At 46.3% G+C, this 22142-nt stretch overlaps 1 protein-coding gene across 1 annotated transcript in view; it reads right to left on the reverse strand.

The window, feature by feature from the left end:
- Positions 1–22142, reverse strand: part of LOC106555762 (lipoxygenase homology domain-containing protein 1) — a 218295-nt gene that overhangs the window by 4227 nt on the left and 191926 nt on the right. Inside the window, exons 36-38 of the mRNA XM_087715353.1 lie at positions 16677–16794; positions 4705–4882; positions 134–319 (exon numbers count right to left, since the gene is read on the reverse strand). Of these exons, the coding sequence (XP_087571479.1) occupies positions 134–319; positions 4705–4882; positions 16677–16794 (482 nt within the window). The remainder of the gene's footprint in view (positions 1–133; positions 320–4704; positions 4883–16676; positions 16795–22142) is intronic.

Genomic DNA, 22142 nt, shown 5'->3' on the forward strand with positions numbered 1-22142 from the left:
CAGCCTATTTGCCGGTTCTCCGAACTACTCAAAATTTCCGCTACCGGTTCTCCAGAACCTGTCAGAACTGGCTGAATACCACCTCTGTTTGAGAGACTGTCCCTTAAAATGTACCCTAACTTGTGGACTTTACCTTTGTTGTCGTGCCAGATCCGCACTTTGCAGAGATCCCCGAGACTGAAGATGTCAGGAAAATAGAAGACATCCAGCTGGTTCTTTTCAAACTTGTTGGACCTGTTTGATTCCTTCAAAGCCAAGGTCCCACTGTCCCCGTTCTCTCCCCAAATAATCATGGAGACATTGGCATCGGTTCCAGCACCTGCAAGGGAATCAGTGAGAAGAGAAACGGCCCTCAGAAGACATCTATGGAGCTTCTCCATCATCCAGGTTGTCCCAAAGATGCTTTTTCAAAAGGCAACTGTGTCAGAGAATTTATGACTGGCAGAGACAAGGTAACAAGGTCAGCCAATGAATAGGGCTTAGTAACAAGGTCAGCCAATGAATAGAGCTTAGTAACAAGGTGGGGCAATGGGTGCCGAGACAGTAAGGAGCCTGGGCGTGGCTTAGCTGTGCTAAGCTCTGAGAACTGAAACTGAAACTAGTCTGCTGCTGGAACTGAAACCAATCTCTCCTCTATACCGCGTTGGAAGAACCACTCTTAGTTTCAGGCCTGCAGCCATCTTTTCTGGTGGATCTCAGGCCTGCCACACTTTCTATTATTCTACTATGCATTTTCTATTGTGGGAAAATGGGAAGGGGGATTGTACAGAGTGAGATGCGATGTAGCCATAACAAAATTCTTTCTAGAAAGCCAAGGTCATCCTTTGTCTCTGCACTGCTGTACCCAACCAGAACTGGATGGGAGGAAGGTGCCAGCATGGCAGTGGGAGATTGGACCATGGATGGACTTGTGGGTGGGGTGGGGGCAAGATCTTGAACTTTCAACTGGGTGGGGAAAACCGGGAAGCTTTCAGATTCGGGTTTTCCCAGATGTGCCAACATGGCTCTCTTAATAAATTGGAACTTTGAGGAATACTTTGCCTCGGACTCTGATTTAATTTTGGATGCTATTAGGAACCCTGACACTTGGCATTGTATATATGTCTCGTGTGTTATATGTATATAAAGAGAAGTTAATGAATCCTGCTGCATCAGTTACCTCTGGATTTGATTTCTGCAACAAACTCTGACAAACTGGAAGTCCTTAGTTATTTTTCCTTGAAATGAAGCTTCTTGGATGAGAAGCGAAACCATTTCAAAGAAGGGGGGGAAAAACCAAGGAAGTCCAGTTGACTTTTGGAAAAGGATCTTGGGGGCATCAGGAGATGTTCATGCTGGATGAGGGAGCTGCAAGTCTATAGACAGAAATTAATAGGATGGGATTCTCATTTAATGTAGAATCCACAAAGGGTTTGAAGCACCGTCTCTAGTTGCCCATTTTGGACCTTTGATGTAATTCTTCTCTGTTAAGTAGGCAACTCTGTACATTTCAGCAGTGGATCGGACAAGTACGTCTCAAAAAGAGAAGAAGACTCCAGAGACCACCCTGCATGAAACAGACTGAGGGCCTTGCTAGCTACAAGTGAATTTAGACCAGACATTATTCCTCCTGGTTCAAGATCTGTCAGTCTATTAGCTTTCAGCACAGGGGGAACTGAAAAAGCTGCTGTCCAAAGGCAGCAGATCAAAATTAAGTTATCTTCTTCCTATTGATTTCTTTCTTCCCTGCGGCTCAGCAACATCTCTGAAGTCGCTTTCAGAAATACAAAGGATGGTGGCAACCGTACCTCTGCTATTACGGGCCCATCCAACTAGTAAACCTCTCCTCCTCCTCCTCCTTCTTCTCCTTCTTCTCCCTCTTCTTTTTCTCCTCTCCTCCTTTTTCTCTTCTTCTCCTCCTCTTCTCCTCTTCTTCTCTTTCCACCTCCTTTCCTCCTCCTCCTCTTCTTCTGTTCCCTCTCCCCTCATCTCCTTCTCTTCCATCTCCCCTTCTCTTCTCTCTCTCCTCGCCCCCTCCTCTTCTCTCTCACTCTCCTCCTCCTCTCCTCCTCCTTTCTTCTCCTCCTTCTCCCCTTCTCCTTCTTCCTCTCCTCTTCTTCTCCTCCTCTTCTCCTCCTCCCCCTCCTCTCCTCCTCCTCCTCTTCTTCTGTTCCTCTCCCCCTCCTCTTCTTCTCCTCCATCTTCCCCTTCTTTCTCTTCTTCCTCTCCTCCTCCTTTTCTTCTCCTCCTTCTCCCCTTCTCCTTCTTCTTCCTCTCCTCTTCTTCTCCTCTTCTTCTCCTCCTCCTCCTCTTCTTCTGTTCCTCTCCCCCTCATCTCCTTCTCCTCCATCTCCCCTTCTCCTTCTTCCTCTCCCTCCCCCTCCTCTCCTACTCATCCTCTTCTTCTGTTCTTCTCCCCCTCCTCTTCTTCTCCTTCTCCTTCTTCCTCTCCTCTTCCTGTCCTCCTCCCCCTCCTCCTTCTTCCTCCTCCTCCTCTCCTCTTCTCCTCCTCCTCTCCTCCTCCTCTTCCTCTCTTCCTCCTCCTCCTTTTTCTTCCTCCTCCTCTCCTCTTCTCCTCCTCTCCTCCTCCTCTTCCTCTCTTCCTCCTCCTCTTCTTCTCTCCTCCCTCCCCTCTCCTCTTCCTCCTCTTCCTCTTCTCCTCCTTCTCCTCCTCCTCTTTCTCTTACTCCTCTCCCTCACTTCAAATCCACACTGTACAGTTTCATAAATTATTACAAAGCCCCATTCCTATTTCCAGAAATAGCTGATCATTTGTTTCCGAGGAGCTCAGAAATAGGGCAGGTAGGGTACAGCTAGCAAAACAATGGCTTAACTTAAGTAAGCATCAGGATGAATGGAGTTATAAGCTGTGTTTGCAGAACATGGTTAATTAAGGACCAAATGAAGCAACTTTCTGGATTCCTACAGGATGTAAAATGAAAGTAATTCTAACTGGAATATTATAAATGCACAACATTAAACTAAAACTGGAACATTATAAATGCATTTGCTGAAAGTAGCTAGAGCCCAAGGAAAAAGTGGGGGATTTAATGCTTGAGGAGAGAATCTCGGCCTTTTCAACGACTTTCAATTTTTACATCATTTGATAAGCACTGTCAATATTTGAGATTAATATCTGCCAATATTTCAACTTGAGCTGGAGCAAAATATATCCTCCAACCCATCCAGAGGACTTAAGAGAAAAATCCCTGAAGAATTTCAGTCTCTCTCAGCTACTGAGATCTCCTCCAAAGCTTGACACATCCTTAGTTTTATATCAGGTTTTTGTCTCAAGCAAAATTCGAAGACTCGGAATAAAATCTAAGAAGCCCCCAAAGCATTTTGAGAAATTTCTCCAGGGCTATTTCCATTTTCCAAAGATCATGCTGGTTTTGCTTCTAAAGCTAATACACGGTGTTGTGGCCTGCAAGGGGCCAGTGAAGCTGGTGGCAGACCCAGACAGGGGAGGAGGTTGGGGAGGAACATGGGCCAGTCCTGGAGTCTGGGGAAGGCTCTGATGAGGGCTCTGCGTCAAAGGCAGAGATGGGGCCAGAGCTGTCTGACAGTTATCAGCTGCCTTCGGAGTCGGACATCAGTGAGGCAGAGGAACAGCTGGAGCCTGTTCCCAGTGTGCGCATGCACAGAGTTGCCAGACAAATGGAACGGCTAAGGAACAAGGGTCGGTAAAATGAGGACCCCAGTTGGTGGGGGCAATGTTGTGGCCCCGCCAGCAGAGCTGGCAGCAGAGTCAGACAGTGAAGACATTGGGAAGAAACATGGGCCAGTCCTGGAGGCTGGGGAAGGCTCGGATAACGGCCCTTCATGGAGGCAGAGAGAGGACCAAGGCCTTCGGAGCTAGACAGCAGTGGGGCAGAAGGACAGCTGGAGCCTGTTCCCAGTGTGTGCATGCGCAGAGCTGCCAGATGAAGGGAACAGCTAAAGAACAAGGCTCAACTTGGGAGTAAGGCCACAGGTGGATGGTGAATGGCCCCTCCCATAGGGAATAAAAGAGGAGCGAAAGGGGAGTGGAGTTTGCAGGAGACAATTAGTTCATTCCTGCATTCTTGCCAAGTATTGCGGAGTCTGAAAGATATCGGCCTGGCTACTCTCCAAGCCTGATAAAGGTCGGTATTGGGAACTATCTTGAAAGACTGTGGAGGAGGAAAGACTTTGCTGGAGAGGAATTCACTGTCAATTAAATAAAAGGGGTTTATCAGGATGAGGACTCGGCTTCATGCTGCTGGGGAAGCCTAGATCAGAACAGGTAGTCCTTGACTTAGGACCACAACTGAGGTCCAAAATTTCTGTTGTTAAGTGAGACAAATGTTAAGGCAGTTTTTTCCCATTTTACGACCTTCCTTGCCACTGTTGTTAAGCCAATCACCGCAGTTGTTCGTTTAGTCACATGGTTGTTAAGTGAATCTAGCTCCCCCCTCGACTTTGCTTGTCAGAAGATCGCAAGAGGGGAATCACCTGACCCCGGGACACTGCGACCGTCACAAATATGAACCAGTTTCCCAGTGGCCAAATTTTGATTGTGTGACGATGGGGATGCTACAATGATTGTAAATATGAAAAACGGCCATGTCACTTTTCCCAGTACGGTGGTATCTTCGACCGGCTACTAAACGAATGTCCTGTAAGTCAAGGACTACCTCTAACGTGGTGACAATAGAATTGTGCATGAGGGTCTTCAGTTCCCAGGTATTTTCAATATGAACGCACCTCCGATATTGCTGGTTTTCACCTGAATGACGTACGTGTCGTCTTCAATCATCAGCTCATCGTTGATCATCGCTGCAATCTCACACTCGAGGGTCAGATTGTCCCCCCACTGTTTGGAGAGCCAGTCGCTGTAGGTAAACGTGGCAACCTCTTGAGTGGACAAGTTCTTCACGGTGACCTAGGAAAAACCACCAACTGAATGAATTCCAGCTGCAGGCGAAACTACACAACCCAGACGATGAGGGGACTTGAAGGTTAAAACGTATAAAGAACGGTTGATGGAATTGGGTATGTCTAGTTCAGGGCTCAGCAACCTGCGGCTCTGGAGCCGCATGTGGCTCTTTCATCCCTCTGCTGCGGCTCCCTGTCGCTGGTCAGCTCCACAATTGATGGGGCTTTTGGTTAGGACAGGTAGAGGGAAAAGGATGCCGTGCTAGGAGGAGACTCTATGGTGGGGGAAGCGGACTTTTGGTTGGCTCCAGAATTGAAGGGGGGGGCTTCCAATTAGGACCTTTGTGGCTCTTTGAATGTTTAAGGTTGCTGATACCTGGTCAAGTTTAACGAAAAGAAAGACTAGGGGAGACATGATAGCAGTCTTCCAGTATCTCAGGGGCTGCCACAAAGAAGAGGGAGTCAAGCTATTCTCCAAGGCACCGGAGGGCAGGACAAGAAGCAATGGGTGGAAACTAATCAAGGAGAGAAGCAACCTAGAAATACGGAGGAATTTCCTGACAGTTAGAACAATTAATCAGTGGAACAGGATTTGCCTCCAGAAGTTGTGAATGCTCCAACACTGGAGGTTTGCAAGAAGCAATTGGACAACCATTTGTTTGAAGTGGTATATGGTTTCCTGCCTGAGCAAGGGGTTGGACTAGAAGACCTCCAAGGTCCCTTCCAACTCTGTTATTCTCTTCTCTTCTGTTTTGTGGCAAGGAGGTACTCTCCAAGAAAATGAGGATACAGGTGCTCCTCAACTTAACAATCATTCATTTAGTGACTGTTCAAAATTACAGCAGCACTGAAAGCGGTGACTTATGACTGTTTTTCACACTTGCAACATCCCCATGGTCACATGATCAAAATTCAGATGCTTGGCAATTGGCATTTATTTATGACGGTTGCAGATTCCTGGGGTCACGAGCACTGGTGGGATTCAGCCAGTTCGCACCTATTCGGGAGAACCGGCTGTTAACTTTCTAGGCAGTTCGGAGAACCGGTTGTTGGAAGAAATCTCCTTTTGGTTTTCCCCCCACTTTACAGGGCTAATCCTGTAAGGAAGGCAGGAAGGAAACATTCTGGTGTTGTTTCTAGCCTGATCTTTATTGCCCTGCTTACAGAAACTGCCTCTTCGGTTAACCCTTGCTACATTGCAACAGCTAAGGCGAAGCGCCCATCGACCTGAGTGACGTTGGGTTGGCCACGCCCAACCAGTCACATGACCACCGAGCCATGCCTACCCAGCTGGTCATTAGGGCAGAGGACCCGGTTGTTAAATTATTTGAATCCCACCACTAGTCACGAGATCACTTTTTGGCGACCTTTTCACAAGCAAAGTCAATGGGGAAGCCAGATTCACTTAACAACAGCATGATTGTGGGTTGTAACTTCGAATGGTTACTAAATGAATAAGCAAAGGACAACCAGTGTTTATCAATATGGAGATGGAAGGGTTTTGGCTTATGCAATTCTTTCCATTGTCAATTGAGATTGACATCTTAATGCAACCCTGGGATTGATGCATTCCACCTTATAATGAGTACCCCTACTATCCATCCATCAATCCAGCGATGCCCCTACCCACCCACACCCACACCCACACATTTAACTGCAGCTAGTCCTCATTTTACAACAATTCAGTTAGTGACCGTCCAAAGTTACACTGACAAAAGTGACTTAGGGCCAAAAGTCTGTGGAGATTCTCAGTCCTCCAGGTCATGGTTGCCCCATGACGTTTTTTCAGGAGGCAACTGGACTTCCTTGTTTTTGTTTTCTTTTGAAGACATTTCACTTCTCATCCAAGAAGCTTCTTCAGTTCTGACTGGATGGTGGGGAATGGAAGGATTTATATTCCTTGCAAGACAGCTGGTCATTTGCATCCTTTTAGCAAGTTGTTGAGGCCACTTGGGAGGGTTGTCTGGGCCCTCAAGGACACCTGAGTGGTGCTCCTGGTTTCTGTAATCTGGATTTCCCCCCCCCCCCAGAAATTCATTCCTACTCCCACACTATTCAAAGTTAAACCTCCAAGTCAGTGGTGGGTTTCAAAAGTTTTTGGAACCTCTTCTGTAGGTGTGGCCTGCTTTCCGGGTCCGCTGGTGGAACCTCTTCTAACCGGTTCGGTAGATTTGACGAACCGGTTCTACCGAATAGGTGCGAACTCGTAGGAACCCACCTCTGATCCAAGTGCTTCAATGACCCTCTAAAACAGTGGTTCTCAACCTGTGGGTTGGGACCCCTTTGGGGGGTCGAACGACCCTTTCACAGGGATCGCCTAAGACCATCGGAAAACACATATTTTTTTAAATAAATAAGGAAAACATAAAGTAATTTTATGGTTGGGGGCAGAGGTGGGTTCCTACCAGTTCGCACCTATTCGGTAGAACCGGTTCGTCAAATCTACCGAACCGGTTACAAGAGGTTCCACCAGCGGACCCGGAAAGCAGGCCACACCTACAGAAGAGGTTCCAAAAATTTTTGAAACCCACCACTGGTCCTTGGATACGATTACTCTACACTATCATGCTCCTATTTATAAAACTCAGTGCCTCTGTGAAAGGTAAGGATGACGACTGCGTTTGTGGTGCAATCAGAACATTGCGTGTGTTGAAGTTGTTTTAACGCAAACCAAAGATGCCTTTTAAAAACCAAGTTACATCCTATTCTTATGCATGCCAGTGCTGTGTGTGAGGTAATTTAAGGTGGTTCTGACAAGTGTCGTCAGCATCTTCATATCCGGTCACATGGGCGGCAAGCCACTCCCATCCGGTCACATGGGCGGCAAGCCACTCCCACAAAGGAGGCCACACCCACAGAGTAGGTTTGAACAATTTTGGAAACCCACCACTGGTTGGGGGTCACCACAACATGAGGAACTGTATTAAAGGGTCGCGGCATTAGGAAGGTTGAGACCCACTGCTCTAAAAGGATGCAAATTGTTAAGTCTATCCCCGTTAGGAGACTAGAGTTGTGCAGCAGAAATTAGTAACGAATAAGCTGCTGAATAGTCCACTCACAGCCACCAAAGGTAAAACAAGGAATAGCTTTACTTGCGTAACAAAAATAGGATAAATAGTCTCCAAAATCAGACTATAAGCAGTCTTGTAGTATATAAACAGTCTATTTACAACACGTTGAAGTTACAGTTGCTCAACTCACAATTCACCATGCAGACAGGTAACTAACATAGAGACTAGCCACCATCCAATACACGGTCCTCTCTCCAATTACTAAGCACATAAAGTAATAGTCAGTAACTATCAGTAACTATCAGGAAATCAGGAGCATCAGGGAGAACTCCATACTAGTTCATACTTCCTTATATGGCTGCTTAAAACAATAGCATCCAATTACATCTCTCTAGCATTTAAAGTAACAGGTACATTTGTTACAATCATGGCTTATGCTCACATTGCCAAGCCAAGACTAGGGTTACATCCCTAACACAAATGACTGTGAAGCAGTATACCAGTCTTAGTGCTAGTGCTAGCTATCATCTGCCTCTCTATCTCTATCTTCTGTCTATCTACAATATCTATCTATCATTGTCTATCTGTTTCTCTATCTGTCTATATTCTTTCTCTTTATCCATCCATCCATCCATCCATCCATCCATCCATCCATCCATCCATCCATCTATCTCTGATGCAGTGGTTAGAATGGAGTATTGCAGGCTGACTCTGCCCACTGCCAGCAGTTCGATCCTGACCAGCTCAAGGTTGACTCAGCCTTCCATCCTTCCGGGGTTGGTAAAATGAGGACCCAGATTGTTGTGGGGCAAGAGGCCGACTCTGTAAACCGCATAGAGAGGGCTGTAAAGCACTGTGAAGCGGTATATAAGTTTATAAGCTATCATCTGTCCCTCTATCTCTATCTTCTGTCTATCTACAATATCTATCTATCATTGTATATCTGTTTCTCTATCCGTCTATATTCTTTCTCTTTATCCATCTGTCTGTCTGTCTGTCTGTCTGTCTGTCTGTCTGTCTGTCTGTCTGTCTGTCTGTCTGTCTGTCTGTCTATCTATCTATCTATCTATCTATCTATCTATCTATCTATCTATCTATCTATCTATCTATCTATCTATCTCTGGTGCAGTGGTTAGAATGGAGTATTGCAGGCTGACTCTGCCCACTGCCAGCAGTTCGATCCTGACCAGCTCAAGGTTGACTCAGCCTTCCATCCTTCCTAGGTGGTTAAAATGAGGACCCAGATTGTTGGGGGACAATAGGCTGACTCTGCAAACTGCTTAGAGCGGGCTGTAAAGGGCTATGAAGCAGTACATATAGAATAGAATAGAATAGAATAGAATAGAATATCAGTTGATAGTCAAGGTTACAAATAAGCTATCAAATCGTACTAGGAAACAAATAAAACAATATAAATATGTAAAGATACAAGCAACATGGTTATAGTCATAAGTGGGAAGAGATAGATACTAGGAAGGAAGAGAAGAATAGTAGTAATACATTCTTAGTAAATTATTCACAGTGTTGTGGGAATTAGTTGTTAAGCAGAATGATGGCATTCTGGGAAAAACTGTCAAGTGCTATTACTATTGCTACTGACTTATTAACTGCAGGGATTTGCTTAACAATGGAGGCAAGAAAGGTTGTCTCACTGAACAACAGAAAGATTGGGCTCAGCGGTGGTCGTAAAGCAAGGACTACCTATATTGTTATGGACCCGAAACCAGGAAAGCACAGATGGGTGTTCCATGTATCTGCCTAGCAACCAGAATGAGCAGGCCGAAGCTTTAATTGGCTTCCCTATCTTTACTTAGCGCTGGTAGTGTACCATCTGTGCGCTACCCCCACAATGACGTCCGTCTGTCTATGTTCTGATGTGCCCCCACTCAAAATTGATGTGAGGCCAGATCAGTTTTCACACTACGGTTTCTGAAACCTACCAAGATACAATTCGGAGTATGGGTATTTCATGGGTTTGGGAGGAGCTGTCGTGCTCCAGAATCTCATGGGTCCAGATCAGGGGTGAGAAACCAGTGGGCTGTTTATATTCTGACCCGGGTCCCAAACATGACAAGCCCTTTGTAGATAACAAAACGTTCCCTTTATTAGGCATTCCAGTTGTCTGCCACACCTATTCATCTCCACCCCCTGTCCCTTATCCACAGAATTAGGGTGGGGCTTCGCTAGCAGCGGTGGCTCTTCCGTCCCAAGGACCGGCCCATAGATTTCCACTAATCTCCTCTCCTCTGTCTTCTGCACATCCGTGTGTCAGAATGGGGGGGCTACATTTTCTCTGGCAGAGGGCTGCAGGAGGCTGTCGCAGCCAAAAATGGAACCTCAGTGAATGATGCCAAGCTGGCTACGACCACATCGGGAATGCCCATCTTGGCCACGCCATGTCCCCCAGCTCGCCCACAGTTCAAACACAATCCTGATGTGGCCTTCAATGAAATCAAGTTTGACACGTTGGACTAGAAGACCTACAAGTGGTGGGTTTCTCCCGATTTCGGCCCGGTTCAGCCAAACCAGTAGTAGTGGCGGCGGGAGGCCCCACCCGCCCACCCAGACACTTCTGCGCATGTACAAGAGCGTACCTGAACCAGTAGTAAAAATATTTGCAACCCCCCCCCCACTGGACGAGTACTATTACTGGACTTAAAATGGAAGAGGAAAACAGCTGATTACTTTTCCTTTCTACCTTCTGCAACTGTTTGCAGATTTCTTCCTTTCCCCCTTTTTATTTGAGGCTTTAGGGAGGCCTGCTAGGCCCAAAATGGGGTGCAGAGTGGTGCGGCACCCCCATTCCGTGGCCCATTTTTGGTCACAGGAGGCTTCAGGGAGGCCTGTTATGCTCAAAACGGGGTGAGTGGGGGGTCACACGTATGCACAGGAGGCGGGCGCATTGCATTGTGGGTGTGGCAGTGGTGGGTTGCAGGTGGTACGCCCCGGTATGGGCATACCAGAGTCTGCCCGGAGCACCAGATACTGTTCCGGTACGGTGCTCTGGAGGGCCCACCCACCCACCCGAGGTTCTTACCTGTCTTTTAAGGCTTCCGCGCTTCTGTGCAGGCGCATGGCGCATACAGCGCCTGCACAACGCTGCACTGAGCAGCTGGAGCGTCGCTGAGGCTCACGGAGGCGGTAAGACGTACGCACGTGCTGTGCATGTCCATGTGGACGCCACCTGGCCCGCTCCAATTGTACCGGTTGGAATGGGATCCGGAACCCACCACTGGGGTATTGTGGCCCAGCAGGAGCAGTTGGAGCTGCCACCAGACTCTGACAGCGAGGGGCCCTATGAGTCGGCTCTGGAGGATGTGGAGGACCCTGGACAGGGTTCTGACTCTGAGCAGGGTACAGAGAGGCTGGTTGGTCACCAGGAGGCCCCTGAGCCTTGGACCAGTGGGGAGGAGACAAGGGAGTGTGAGCCTGACATCAGCAGTGAGTTGTTCCTAGATGTCCGGCACCAAAGAGCTAATAAGCATCGGGAACAGTTGCGCAGTTACAGGAAGTGATTGCACTCAGCTGGTGGTCATTAGGCTCCTCTCCAGACTATAAAAGGACTGCTTGTGCACACGGCCCTTTTGCAGAAGTCAACGCAGGAACTAATGTTGGAGAACATTATTGTGAGCTTGGCAGGCTGGATTGCTGCCAAGGCTTACCTGTACTGGTTAGCTGCCAAGGACCTGTCTGTCTGTTATGCTTGGCTTTCAGCCACCGAGGTTTATGCTTCTTGTTAATTAAAGTGCTGTGAAATTCCAGTTAAGCTTGTCTCGGCATTTGTTACTGGACAGAGGAGGGGGTCAGAACACTGGAGTGTGGGCACAAAGACAATTTCAGCACACAAGGATCAAAAGGTTAGCCCTCCCTGTTCTAGGCTGTGGTCTATATGGGAAAAACCCAGAAAAGGAAACTTCAGAAGAACATAAGCAAATACCTCCACATTTTTCCCAAGGAAAAATATCTAGAAATGTTCAGGGTCTGCTGAATTTTTGGCGCCTTGCTGGCCGTTAGAACATTCTTCCTCGGATTAGAGGATTACAATTTAGGAAAACTAAGATTTCAAAACAAAACTGCTTAATACTGATCTGCATACGGAGCCCAGCTGGAAAAGAGAGTCATCATTCATGCATTCTTTTCTTGGACAGCTCTCTGTCTTCACTGCATTTACGACAAAAAAACAACAGCGGAGGGAATTTTCAATACAGGCAGTCCTCGACTTACAACCACAATTGAGCCCAAAATTTATGTTGCTAAGCGAGACACTAGATAAGTCAGTTTCGCCCCATTTATTTTTTTTGCTACAGATGTTAAGTGAATCAGGTTCAAGTTGTTCGGTTAAAAACATGGATGTTAAATGAATTTGGCTTCCCCACTGACTTTGCTTGTCAGAAGGACACTGCGACCGTCGCAAATATGAGTCGGTGGCCAAGCACCACCACCCCACCCGGGGGAGGGCCTTCTCTGTGGCTGCTCCGGCCCTCTGGAACGATCTCCCCGTGGAGATTCGGACCCTCACCACCCTTCAGGCTTTCCCACAAAGCCCTCAAGACCTGGCTGTTCAGGCAAGCCGGGGGGTGATGAGTTCCCAGCCCCACTCGAATTGTTGCGGCTGTTGAGGAGTTTTTTAAATTTGTTTTTTGTATTTTGTTTCTGTCTTGTTTGTTTTCTTTGTATTGCCCCCCACTTCTCTATTGGTTTGTTAGCCGCCCTGAGTCCCCCTGGGAATAGGGCGGCATACAAGTTTAATCAGGGGTGGGTTTCTCGCCCCATTCCAACCGGTTCGATTGGAACGGGGCCGGTGGCGTCCTCGTGCACGTGCGCAGTGCACGCATGCGTACTAGTGCCTGTGCGATGCTCCAGCTGCTCCTGGAGGATCGCGCAGGCGCTGTATGCGTTCTGCGCATGCGTGGAAGCGCAGAACTCGTCAAAACCAGGTAAGAAACACGGGCGGGCGGGTGGATCCTTAGGCGTTCCCAGAAGTTACTTACTTCCGGGTTCGCCGACCAACCGGTTCGCAGGGACCGCCGCGAACCGCCTGAAACCCACCCCTGAGTTTAATAAACTATAACTATAGCTAATTTTATTCATGTGACAATGGAGATGCTGCAACGGTCGTAAGTGTGAAAAGCAGTCATCAGTCGCTTTTTTTCAGCACTGTTGTAACAGCCACTAAACGAACTGTTTTCCCGAAGGTGCTTTTCCAAAAGGCAACTGGACTCCCTTTGTTTGTTGAAAACGTTTCGCTTCTCATCCAAGAAGCTTCTGAAGATCAGTCAAAACTGAAGAAGGTTCTTGATGAGAAGAGAAATGTCTTCAAGGACAAACCAAGTTGCCTTTTGACAAAGAGGCTTTTTTCAAGAGGCAACTGGACTTTCTGGGTTTTTCTTTGAAGGCATTTCACTTCTCATCCAAGAAGCTTCTTCAGCTTGAGTGGATGGTGGGGAACGGAAGGATTCATCCTCCCTTGCAGACAGCTGGTCATTTGCATCCTTTTTAGAGAGTCATTGAGGCCACTTGGAGGTTTATAGCTGTGTCCTCAGGGTCACTTGGGTGCAAGGGGGTGCAAGTGGGTGTGGAGCAGAGGTGGGGTTCCTACCAGTTCGCACCAGTTCAGTAGAACCGGTTCATCAAATCTACCGAACCGGTTAGAAGAGGTTCCACCAGTGGACCCGGAAAACAGGCTACACCTACAGAAGAGCTTCCAAAATTTTTTGAAACCCACTACTGACAAATACACACACACACACACACACACACACACACACACACACACACACACACTCACAGAGAGAGAGAGAGAGAGAGAAAAAGAGAAAGAAAGAAAGAAAGAAAGAAAGAAAGAAAGAAAGAAAGAAAAAATGAGAGAGAGATGAAAGAAAGAAAGAAAAGGGACAGAGAGACAAAAGGAAGGAGAGAGAGAGAGAGAGAGAGAGAGAGAGAGAGAGAGAGAGAGAGAGAGAGAGAGAGAGAGAGAGAGAGAGAACACATGGCCGGCAAGCCACTCCCACAAAGGAGGCCACACCCACAGAGTAAGTTTCAATTTTTTTTGAAACCCACTACTGACAGATACACACACACACACAGAGACTCACAGAGAGAGAGAAAGAGAAAGAGAAAGGAAGGAAGGAAGGAAGGAAGGAAGGAAGAAAGAAAGAAAAAAAGAAAGAAAGAAAGAAAGAAAGAAAGAAAGAAAGAAAAAGTGAGAGAGAATGAAAGAAAAAAGGAAAAAGGGACACAGAGACAAAAGGAAGGAGGGAGAGAGAGAGAGAGAGAGAGAACATATGGGCGGCAAGCCACTCCCACAAAGGAGGCCACACCCACAGAGTAGGTTCAAAAAATTTTTGAACCCACCACTGGTGTGGAGCCTTCTTAGAACTTCTGAAAGCATTTGCACTACCGACCCTGAGGACACAGATAAACCTCCGAGTGACCTCAACAACTCTCTAAAAAGAATGCAAATGGCCAGTTCTCTGAAAAGAATAGAAATCCTCCCATTCCCCACCATCCAGTCAGAGCTGAAGAAGCTTCTTGGATGAGAAGTGAAACGTCTTCAAAGAAAAAGAGCATGAAGCAAACCCCTGCTTCTGACAAAAACACCTTTTGCTAATTGACTGTGAATTCTGCTCATTCGCATCCAGCAAAGTCTTTCAAGGGAGGATTTACAGTCACAGACTTATCCGGGTTGGAGAGCTGCCAGGCCAGTATATGCAGAACTTGGCAGAGAGTTTCAGAGAATCACGAATGAATTAAGCGAACTAATGGTCTCCTGCAAACTCCACTCCCCTTTCGCTCCTCTTTTATTCCTTATGGGAGGGGCCATTCACCATCCACCTGTGGCCTTACTCCCAAGTCGACCCCTGTTCTTTAGCTGTTCCCTTCGTCTGGCAATTCTGCCCATGCACACACTGCGAACAGGCTCCAGCTGTTCGTCTGCCTCACTGATGTCTGACTCCGAAGGCAGCTGATCACTGGCATACGGCTTTGGCCCCCTCTCTGCTTCTGACACAGAGCCCTCATCAGAGCCTTCCCAGACTCCAGGCCTGGCCCATCTTCCTCCCCAACCTTCCCCACTCTCCGAATCTGCTGCCAGCTCCGCCGGCTGCTGGCGGGCCACAAGAGTACGCATGCGTTTTCCTGTCTGTGTAGATTACAGTTCTAAAAGAAACATGATTGGTTAGCCAAAGTAAAAATGAACTGCGTTTAAATGATCCTTTCTAAAATTGCAAACGTTGAAGATGTCTGCCAGTACCACCAAATATGAAACATTCCTTTTTTTAAAAAGTCCACAGCAACTATGTTTTCCCCAAAGGAGAGACTACCCCTCCCACTCAAAAATGTGGATTTGTGATGGATACCAGGTGCCCTGGCACGCTGCCAGCATGCCTTTCTCATAACGTCTAATAGCAGAGCGTCCATTGAGGGAAATTATATGTTACACTTGGCTATTTTTCCTTTCCTCCCCCCCCCCTTTTTTTTTTCTGACACACCTCCTTGGTCTTCCTTTCTGCCAAGATAAGGAAGGGGGGAAAAAAAGAGGAAATGTTATCAAAATGTATCCCCTTGCCAAGAAGAGAAGAGAAATTTCTCGTGCCTGTTCCAAGTCCTCAATCACAATAAATGGAATATATATTTAGATGGCCTCTGAAGGAAGAGCCCACTGGAATCAGGAGCACGGATCATTTCGATGGTGTGATTAAAACACAAGCACATCTTCAGCGCAACAGATGGAGCCAGGACAGATTCATTTCCTGTCTCACCCGCCAGAAAAAGAAAATTGTTCTATCGTCTGTGCCTAGTTTATTTTCTTCTTCTTCGGGAACTCAAGGCTGCATATGTCTATGGCAGGGGCCAGCAACTTGGGCTCTGGAGCCGCATGTGGCTCTTTCATCCCTCTGCTGTGGCTCCCTGTCACTGGTCGGCTCCACAATTGATAGGGTTAGAGCTTTTGGTTAGGACAGGTAGAGGGGAAAGGATCTCGTGCTAGGAGAAGACTATGGTGGGGGGGAACCAGACTTCCAGTTGGCAGAGGAAAGAGGATGCCTCACTATGAGGAGACTCTATTGGAAGGAAGGAAGGGAGGGAGAGAGGGAGGGAGGAAATAAGGAAGGAAGGAGAGAGGGAGGGAGGAAGGAAGGAAAGAACTAAAGGAGGAGGAGGAGAGGAGAAGGACTGTGAGAAGGACTCAACAACTCTGAGGTCGGTTGTTTTCTTGCAGACCTTTCATTACCTAATGAGTGCTAGAAGGGAGTAGGGTTTGTGAAAGGAGATGAAGAGGAGGAGGAGGAAGAAGAAAACAAGGAGAATAGAAGGAGGACTGTGGGGTCCTTGGTGCTCTCTGAGATTTTGTGGTTTTCTTGAAGATGTTTCATTACCCAACTAGGTGACATCATCAGTACTAGAAGGGAGTGTTGTTTGCAGAGAGGAAGGAAGGAAGTGGGAGGAGGAAGAGGAGGATTGTGGGGTCCTTGGTGCTCTCTGAGGTTGGTTGTTTTCTTGCAGACATTTCATTACCCAACTAAGCAACACCATGAGTACTAGAAGGGAGTAGGGTTTGGGAGGATGAGGAGAATAGAAGGAGGACTGTGGGGTCCTTTTCTTGCAGTCATTTCATTGTCAAACTAAGTAACATCATCAATGCTAGAAGGGAGTGGGGTTTGTGGAGTAAGAGGAGGAGGGATGTGGGATCTTTGGTATTCTTTGAGATGGGTGGACCTTTTTGCAGATGTTTTATTACCCAATAGGTATCATCATCAATGCTAGAAGGATTAAAGAATATGGATATTCTACCTGTTCCCAGAACCAGTCAGGGCGGCATCCAGTCCCGTCTGTCCTTATTCGCATCTTCTTGAGTGGCGCGATATCTGGAATCTCCATGATAAAAGTATCCTTTTGGCCAATTTCAAATCTGGAAGAGAAGAGACATTTGCTGAGAATTTCTGGTGCCTGGCTTGTCATCTGAGAGGAAGGACATCAACCAGATGCTTTTAAGTGCATGGGATTTAAGTGCTGAAATTCCTTAGATACAGCTTGGCCAAATTGGAGAAAGTTGGAGTACAACATAGGATAATTACTTGCGTGTTGTTACTCTGAAAGATTAAAAAGTGTGCATGCCTTTGTCATTTGTCTACATCAATTTATTTCCACAGCTTTTTTCTTTTTTTTCAAAGACTAGCTGATAACCTGGTGTTGACCAGGTATTTATTTATAGGGGGGGAAATGTCTGGACCAAACATAATTTCTAATGTTGGATTTTCCCCCTTACCAGAGGGAGTCCCCTTGTGGAGTACTGTGAAGCCGTTACCATGGCAATTCCACTGCTCTATACAGTAGAAGCCATTTTAAGGGAGTACAGTAGAAAGCTGTTTTAAGGCACAACAGGCTATATCCTAACAGAACAACATCCCACCAACACCACCCCGGAAGGGTGTTAGGGGTATCTTACACCCACAGTATTTGTTTCCAGAGAGTAACTCATCTGTGTACCAAATTTGGTTGAAATTGCTCAAGGCATTCTAGAGTTATGCTGGAACACACACACACACACGTATGTATGTATGTATGTATGTATGTATGTATGTATGTATGTATGTGAAGATGTAGCATCTAGCCAGATGTGGCAGAACTTCTGAAATCTAAGTAAGGTTGGACTTGGCTAGTAGTTAGATGGAGATGATCAGGTCATCCCAACTTTGATAGGGTGGGAAGACCACCCCATCTCTTTAGACAATGGGAAAATCAATTCAGTATGATTGCCCAAAACCACATAGATAGGTCACCTATCCTGAGGCCACCAGGAATTGAGTCAAAGAACTGTTAATTTGGCAGCATTTAACTGGAAATACAGTACCGTAGTATGCCTGTGGGCAAACATCTAGCTAATGGTTCTTCTTTATCATTTCACTTCAGAGGTATACACAAGTGTTGTGGCCCAGCAGGAGCCGTTGGGGCTGCCGATGGACTTCGATAGTGAGGGACCCTATGAGTCGGCTCTGGAAGATGTGGAGGACCCTGGGCAGGGTTCAGACTCTGAGCAGGGACCAGAGAGGCTGGTTGGCCACCAGGAGGCGCCTGAGGCATGGAGCAGTGGTGAAGATCAAAGGGAGTTTGTCCCTGACGTCAGGTACTGAAGCAGTGGTGAAGATCAAAGGGAGTTTGTCCCTGACGCCAGGCAGAGAAGGGCGGAGAAATGGAGGCAGCAATTATGGAGACACACTCATAAGAGATAATCAAGCCCAGGTGGTTGTGGCTTGGCTCCTCCCAAGAGAATATATAAGAAGAGACTTTGGGAGGAGACCTTTTGCAGGACACAACCGTTATACTAAGTTGGAGAAGCTCTTGTGTGTATCTCTTATCTGTGGGAGTCTGGGTTGCTGCCAACGTCTTGCCTGTGAGTAATTACTGTGAATAAAGCGTGGCTAACAGTAAGCTTGTGTCGGCGTTACTCACCGGATGGAGGTGGGGTCAGAACACACAAGTATACACAAGTACAGAATTAGGTAGTGCCTGGCTCAATAGTAGTAACTGTGACAGGGATCTTGGAGTCCTAGTGGACAATCAGATTGGAAGGAATCTTCAGATACAGATTAACGGAAGGGACCTTGTAGGTCATCTAGTCCAACCCCCCCCCCCAAGAAACAGACCCTACACCATTTTTGCCAGATGGCAGTCCAGTCTCTTCTTGAAAGCTTCCGGTGATGAAGCTCCCACAACTTCTGGAGGCAAGCTGTTCTGGGAATTCTGGGAGTTGACGTCTGCCAGGCTTAAAATTGCCAAGGTAGGAGACTCCTGTACTAGACCACATTGGTTGAAAACATTGCTGATCCCACAATAGAGAGCAGGGGCCAGAGTGGGCATTTCCAGAAACAGGCAAGTCTACTTGAGTTTGTTTGTAGAATTATTCATCTCAGCTCCTGGTTCTTATGCTGTGAGTGCCAGCATTCCCAAATAGCATCCAAAGTAAATCAGAGTCCAAGGCAAAGTATTCCTCAAAGTTCCAATTTATTAAGAGAGCCCTCTGGGAAAAACTCGAACTTGAAAGCTTCCCAGTTTTCCCCACCCAGTTGAAAGTTCAAGATCTTGCCCCCCACCCACCCACCCACAAGTCCATCACATGGTCCAATCTCCCACCACCATGCTGGCAGTTCCACCCATCCAATTCCGGTCAGGTGCAGAGACAAAAGATGACCTTGGCTTTCGAGAAAGAATTTTGTTATGGCTGCATGTCATCTAATTCTCACTTCCCATTTTCCCATAATAGAAAATGTATAGCGAAATAATAGAAAGTGTGGCAGGCCAAAGATCCAAAAGGAAAGATGGCTGCAGTCCTGACAGTGAGGATATTAACCAGAGGCTGTTATCCTCAACTCATGAATTGGACAGCAAGAGGGGTTAAGGGTTAAGTTTAATGCACAACAGGACATAAATCTGAAGAAAAGTCTAATAAAGAAAAGGGAGGGAGAGGGAGAGAAAGAGAGAGAGAGAGAGAGAGAGAGAGAGAGAGAGAGAGAGAGAGAGAGAGAGAGAGAGAGAGAGAGAGAGAGAAAGAAAGAAAGAAAGAAAGAAGAAAGAAAGAAAAAGAAAGAAAGAAAGAAAGAAAGAAAGAAAGAAAGAACACTTGGAAGCCACACTCATTCCTCCAGATAGTTTGTTCCCCCTGAGTATTTTTCCCTTGTGTCCACTTATCAATATTTGTGTTTCCGGAGCTATTTCACAGCTAATGCTGATTTAAATTAAATGGCCTTATTATCTGAGACAGTTTAAAAGATGTTCTGGTAGAATGCATCTATCACCTTGCACTACCACTTAAAGGGAGGGGAGATTTACTACCTTTCTGGGCCCAGTCTGGGGGTGAATAAACCATCTTTGGCTACCTCAATAATTCCCAAACGACAAGCACGTTTGGGGTTAATTTAGAGCCTCTGGGCCTTTGGTGTTGGGGCAGGAGAGCCTTATAATTTACTAGCGGCCGCTCCATTTCAGCTTAGTAAAAAAACCCGGATTGTTTAAAAAGAGAATACCTTGGCCAAAAATACAGAGGGTTAGAAACGATAATAGGGAAACTGTGTAGATTTTAAATCTGAATTGTGTGTGTGGGTTTTTTTTTAATTATTATTACAGATGATATCGGAAAAAATTGTCAGTTTTGTTGCAGAAATCATATCCAGAAAGCACACACAGGTAACTGATTCAGCAGATTCGTTAACTTCTCCTTATATACTGCTGGAAGTTAAAACCCACCCCTCTCCTAGGGAAGTGAAATAGTATGGGATACACTAAAAAAACCCAGAATGTTTCCCCTAAAAAGAAAAGTAGAAACTCAGAGGCAGAAACTCAGTTGCCCCCACCTTTGTCAATGACCCATTAAGGCCTGAGCCAATCTATTCTACATAACAAAGATCTACCCCCTTCAGGCAGACCCATCTAGCAACAGAAACTCACCACATGGCACCTGTGAAGATTACATCATCCAGAAAGGGAAACAAGCTTGGGTCTCAGGACAGCCTACTAAGACACACACCCCAACCCAGGAATCTGACAGCCAATTAGAATACATTTACATACAATACAATACAATACAATACAATACAATACAATACAATACAATACAATACAATACAATACAATAGCAGAGTTGGAAGGGACCTTGAAGGTCTTCTAGTCCAACCCCCTGTCTAGGCAGGAAACCCCATACCGTTTCAGACAAATGGCTATTCAACATCTTCTTAAAGACTTCCAGTGTTGGGGCATTCACAACTTCTGGAGGCAACATCTGTTCCACTAATTAATTGTTCTAACTGTGAGGAAATTTCTCCTCAGTTCTAAGCTGCTTCTCTCCTTGATTAGTTTCCACCCATTGCTTCTTGTTCTACAACTCAGGTGCCTTGGAGAATAGTTTGGCTCCCTCTTCTTTGGGGCAACCTCTGAGATATTGGAACACTGCTATCATGTCTCCCCTAGTCCTTCTCTTCATTAAACTAGACATACCCAGTTCCTACAACCGTTCTTCATATGTTTTAGCCTCCAGAGCCCTAATCATCTTTGTTGCTCTTCTCTGCACTCTTTCTAGAGTCTCCACATCTTTTCTACACCGTGGTGACCAAAACTGAATGCCGTATTCCAAGTGTGGCCTTACAAGGCATTATAAAGTAGCATTAACACTTCATGTGATCTTGATTCTCTCCCTCTGTTTATGCAGCTAGAACTGGGTTGGCTTTTTTGGCAGCTGCTACACATGGCTGGCTCCTATTTAAATGGTTGTCCACTAGGACTCCAAGATCCCTTTCACAGTTACTACTGTTGAACAAGGTACCACCTATACTGTACCTGTGCATTTCATTTTCCTTGCCTAAATGTAGAACTTACTCTTTCCACCATTGAATTTCATTTTGTTAGATTCTTACACAGGAGCAGGAAACAGAAAGGTGGGACCTAGAGGGGCATAAAACCCAGGGACTCTCAGCATCTCTGCCCTTTTCTGCTCAGGAATTCAAGCAATGTGATCTTGTCCACCATTAAACCACCTAGTTGAGGGTAATAAACCATCTGCAAGAAAACAAGCAGCTCAGAGAGCACCAAGGACTCCTCATGTTAACCCTGAGCTATAAATATACTCCTTTATTAATAAGAAGAAATTTCCTGACAGTTAGAACAATTAATCAGTAGAACAACCTTGCCTCTAGAAGTTGTGAGTGCTGCACAGTGGTGGGTTTCAAAAAGTTTGGAACCTCTTCTGTAGGTGTGGCCTGCTTTCCGGGTCCACTGGTGGAACCTCTTCTAACCGGTTCGGTAGATTTGACGAACCGGTTCTACCGAACCGGTGCAACCGGTAGGACCCACCTCTGGTGCTGCATCACTGGAGATTTTTAAGAAGAGACTGGACAGTCATTTGTCTGAAATAGGATATAGGTTTTCCTGCTTGACCAAAGGGTTGGAGTAGAAGACCTTCAAAGGTCCCTTCTGTTATGGGTATCCCCGTTGGGAGACAGAAAGTAGCGCAGCGGAATGTACAGCTAGAGAGAAGGAACATCGCTAGTAGAAGAAACACACGAATAGAGTCTCAGACACTGCTAGTAAAAACAAGTAGCTTTACTACTATTAATAGCTTCACAAGCAGTGATAGTAGCTATTTGTCCAAACACAATTCAAAGAACAAACACTCACCCATTTACATTCACCCATTTAAAGCAACATCGACCATTTGTATTGTATATGAAGCTATATTTCCTACCCAACACTAGGAGTATTAGAATAGAA

The sequence above is a fragment of the Thamnophis sirtalis genome, unplaced genomic scaffold (genome assembly GCF_051295495.1).
Source record: "Thamnophis sirtalis isolate CommonGarterSnake01/CBP01778 unplaced genomic scaffold, rThaSir2_p1.2 scaffold_5, whole genome shotgun sequence".
Lineage (NCBI taxonomy): Eukaryota > Metazoa > Chordata > Lepidosauria > Squamata > Natricidae > Thamnophis > Thamnophis sirtalis.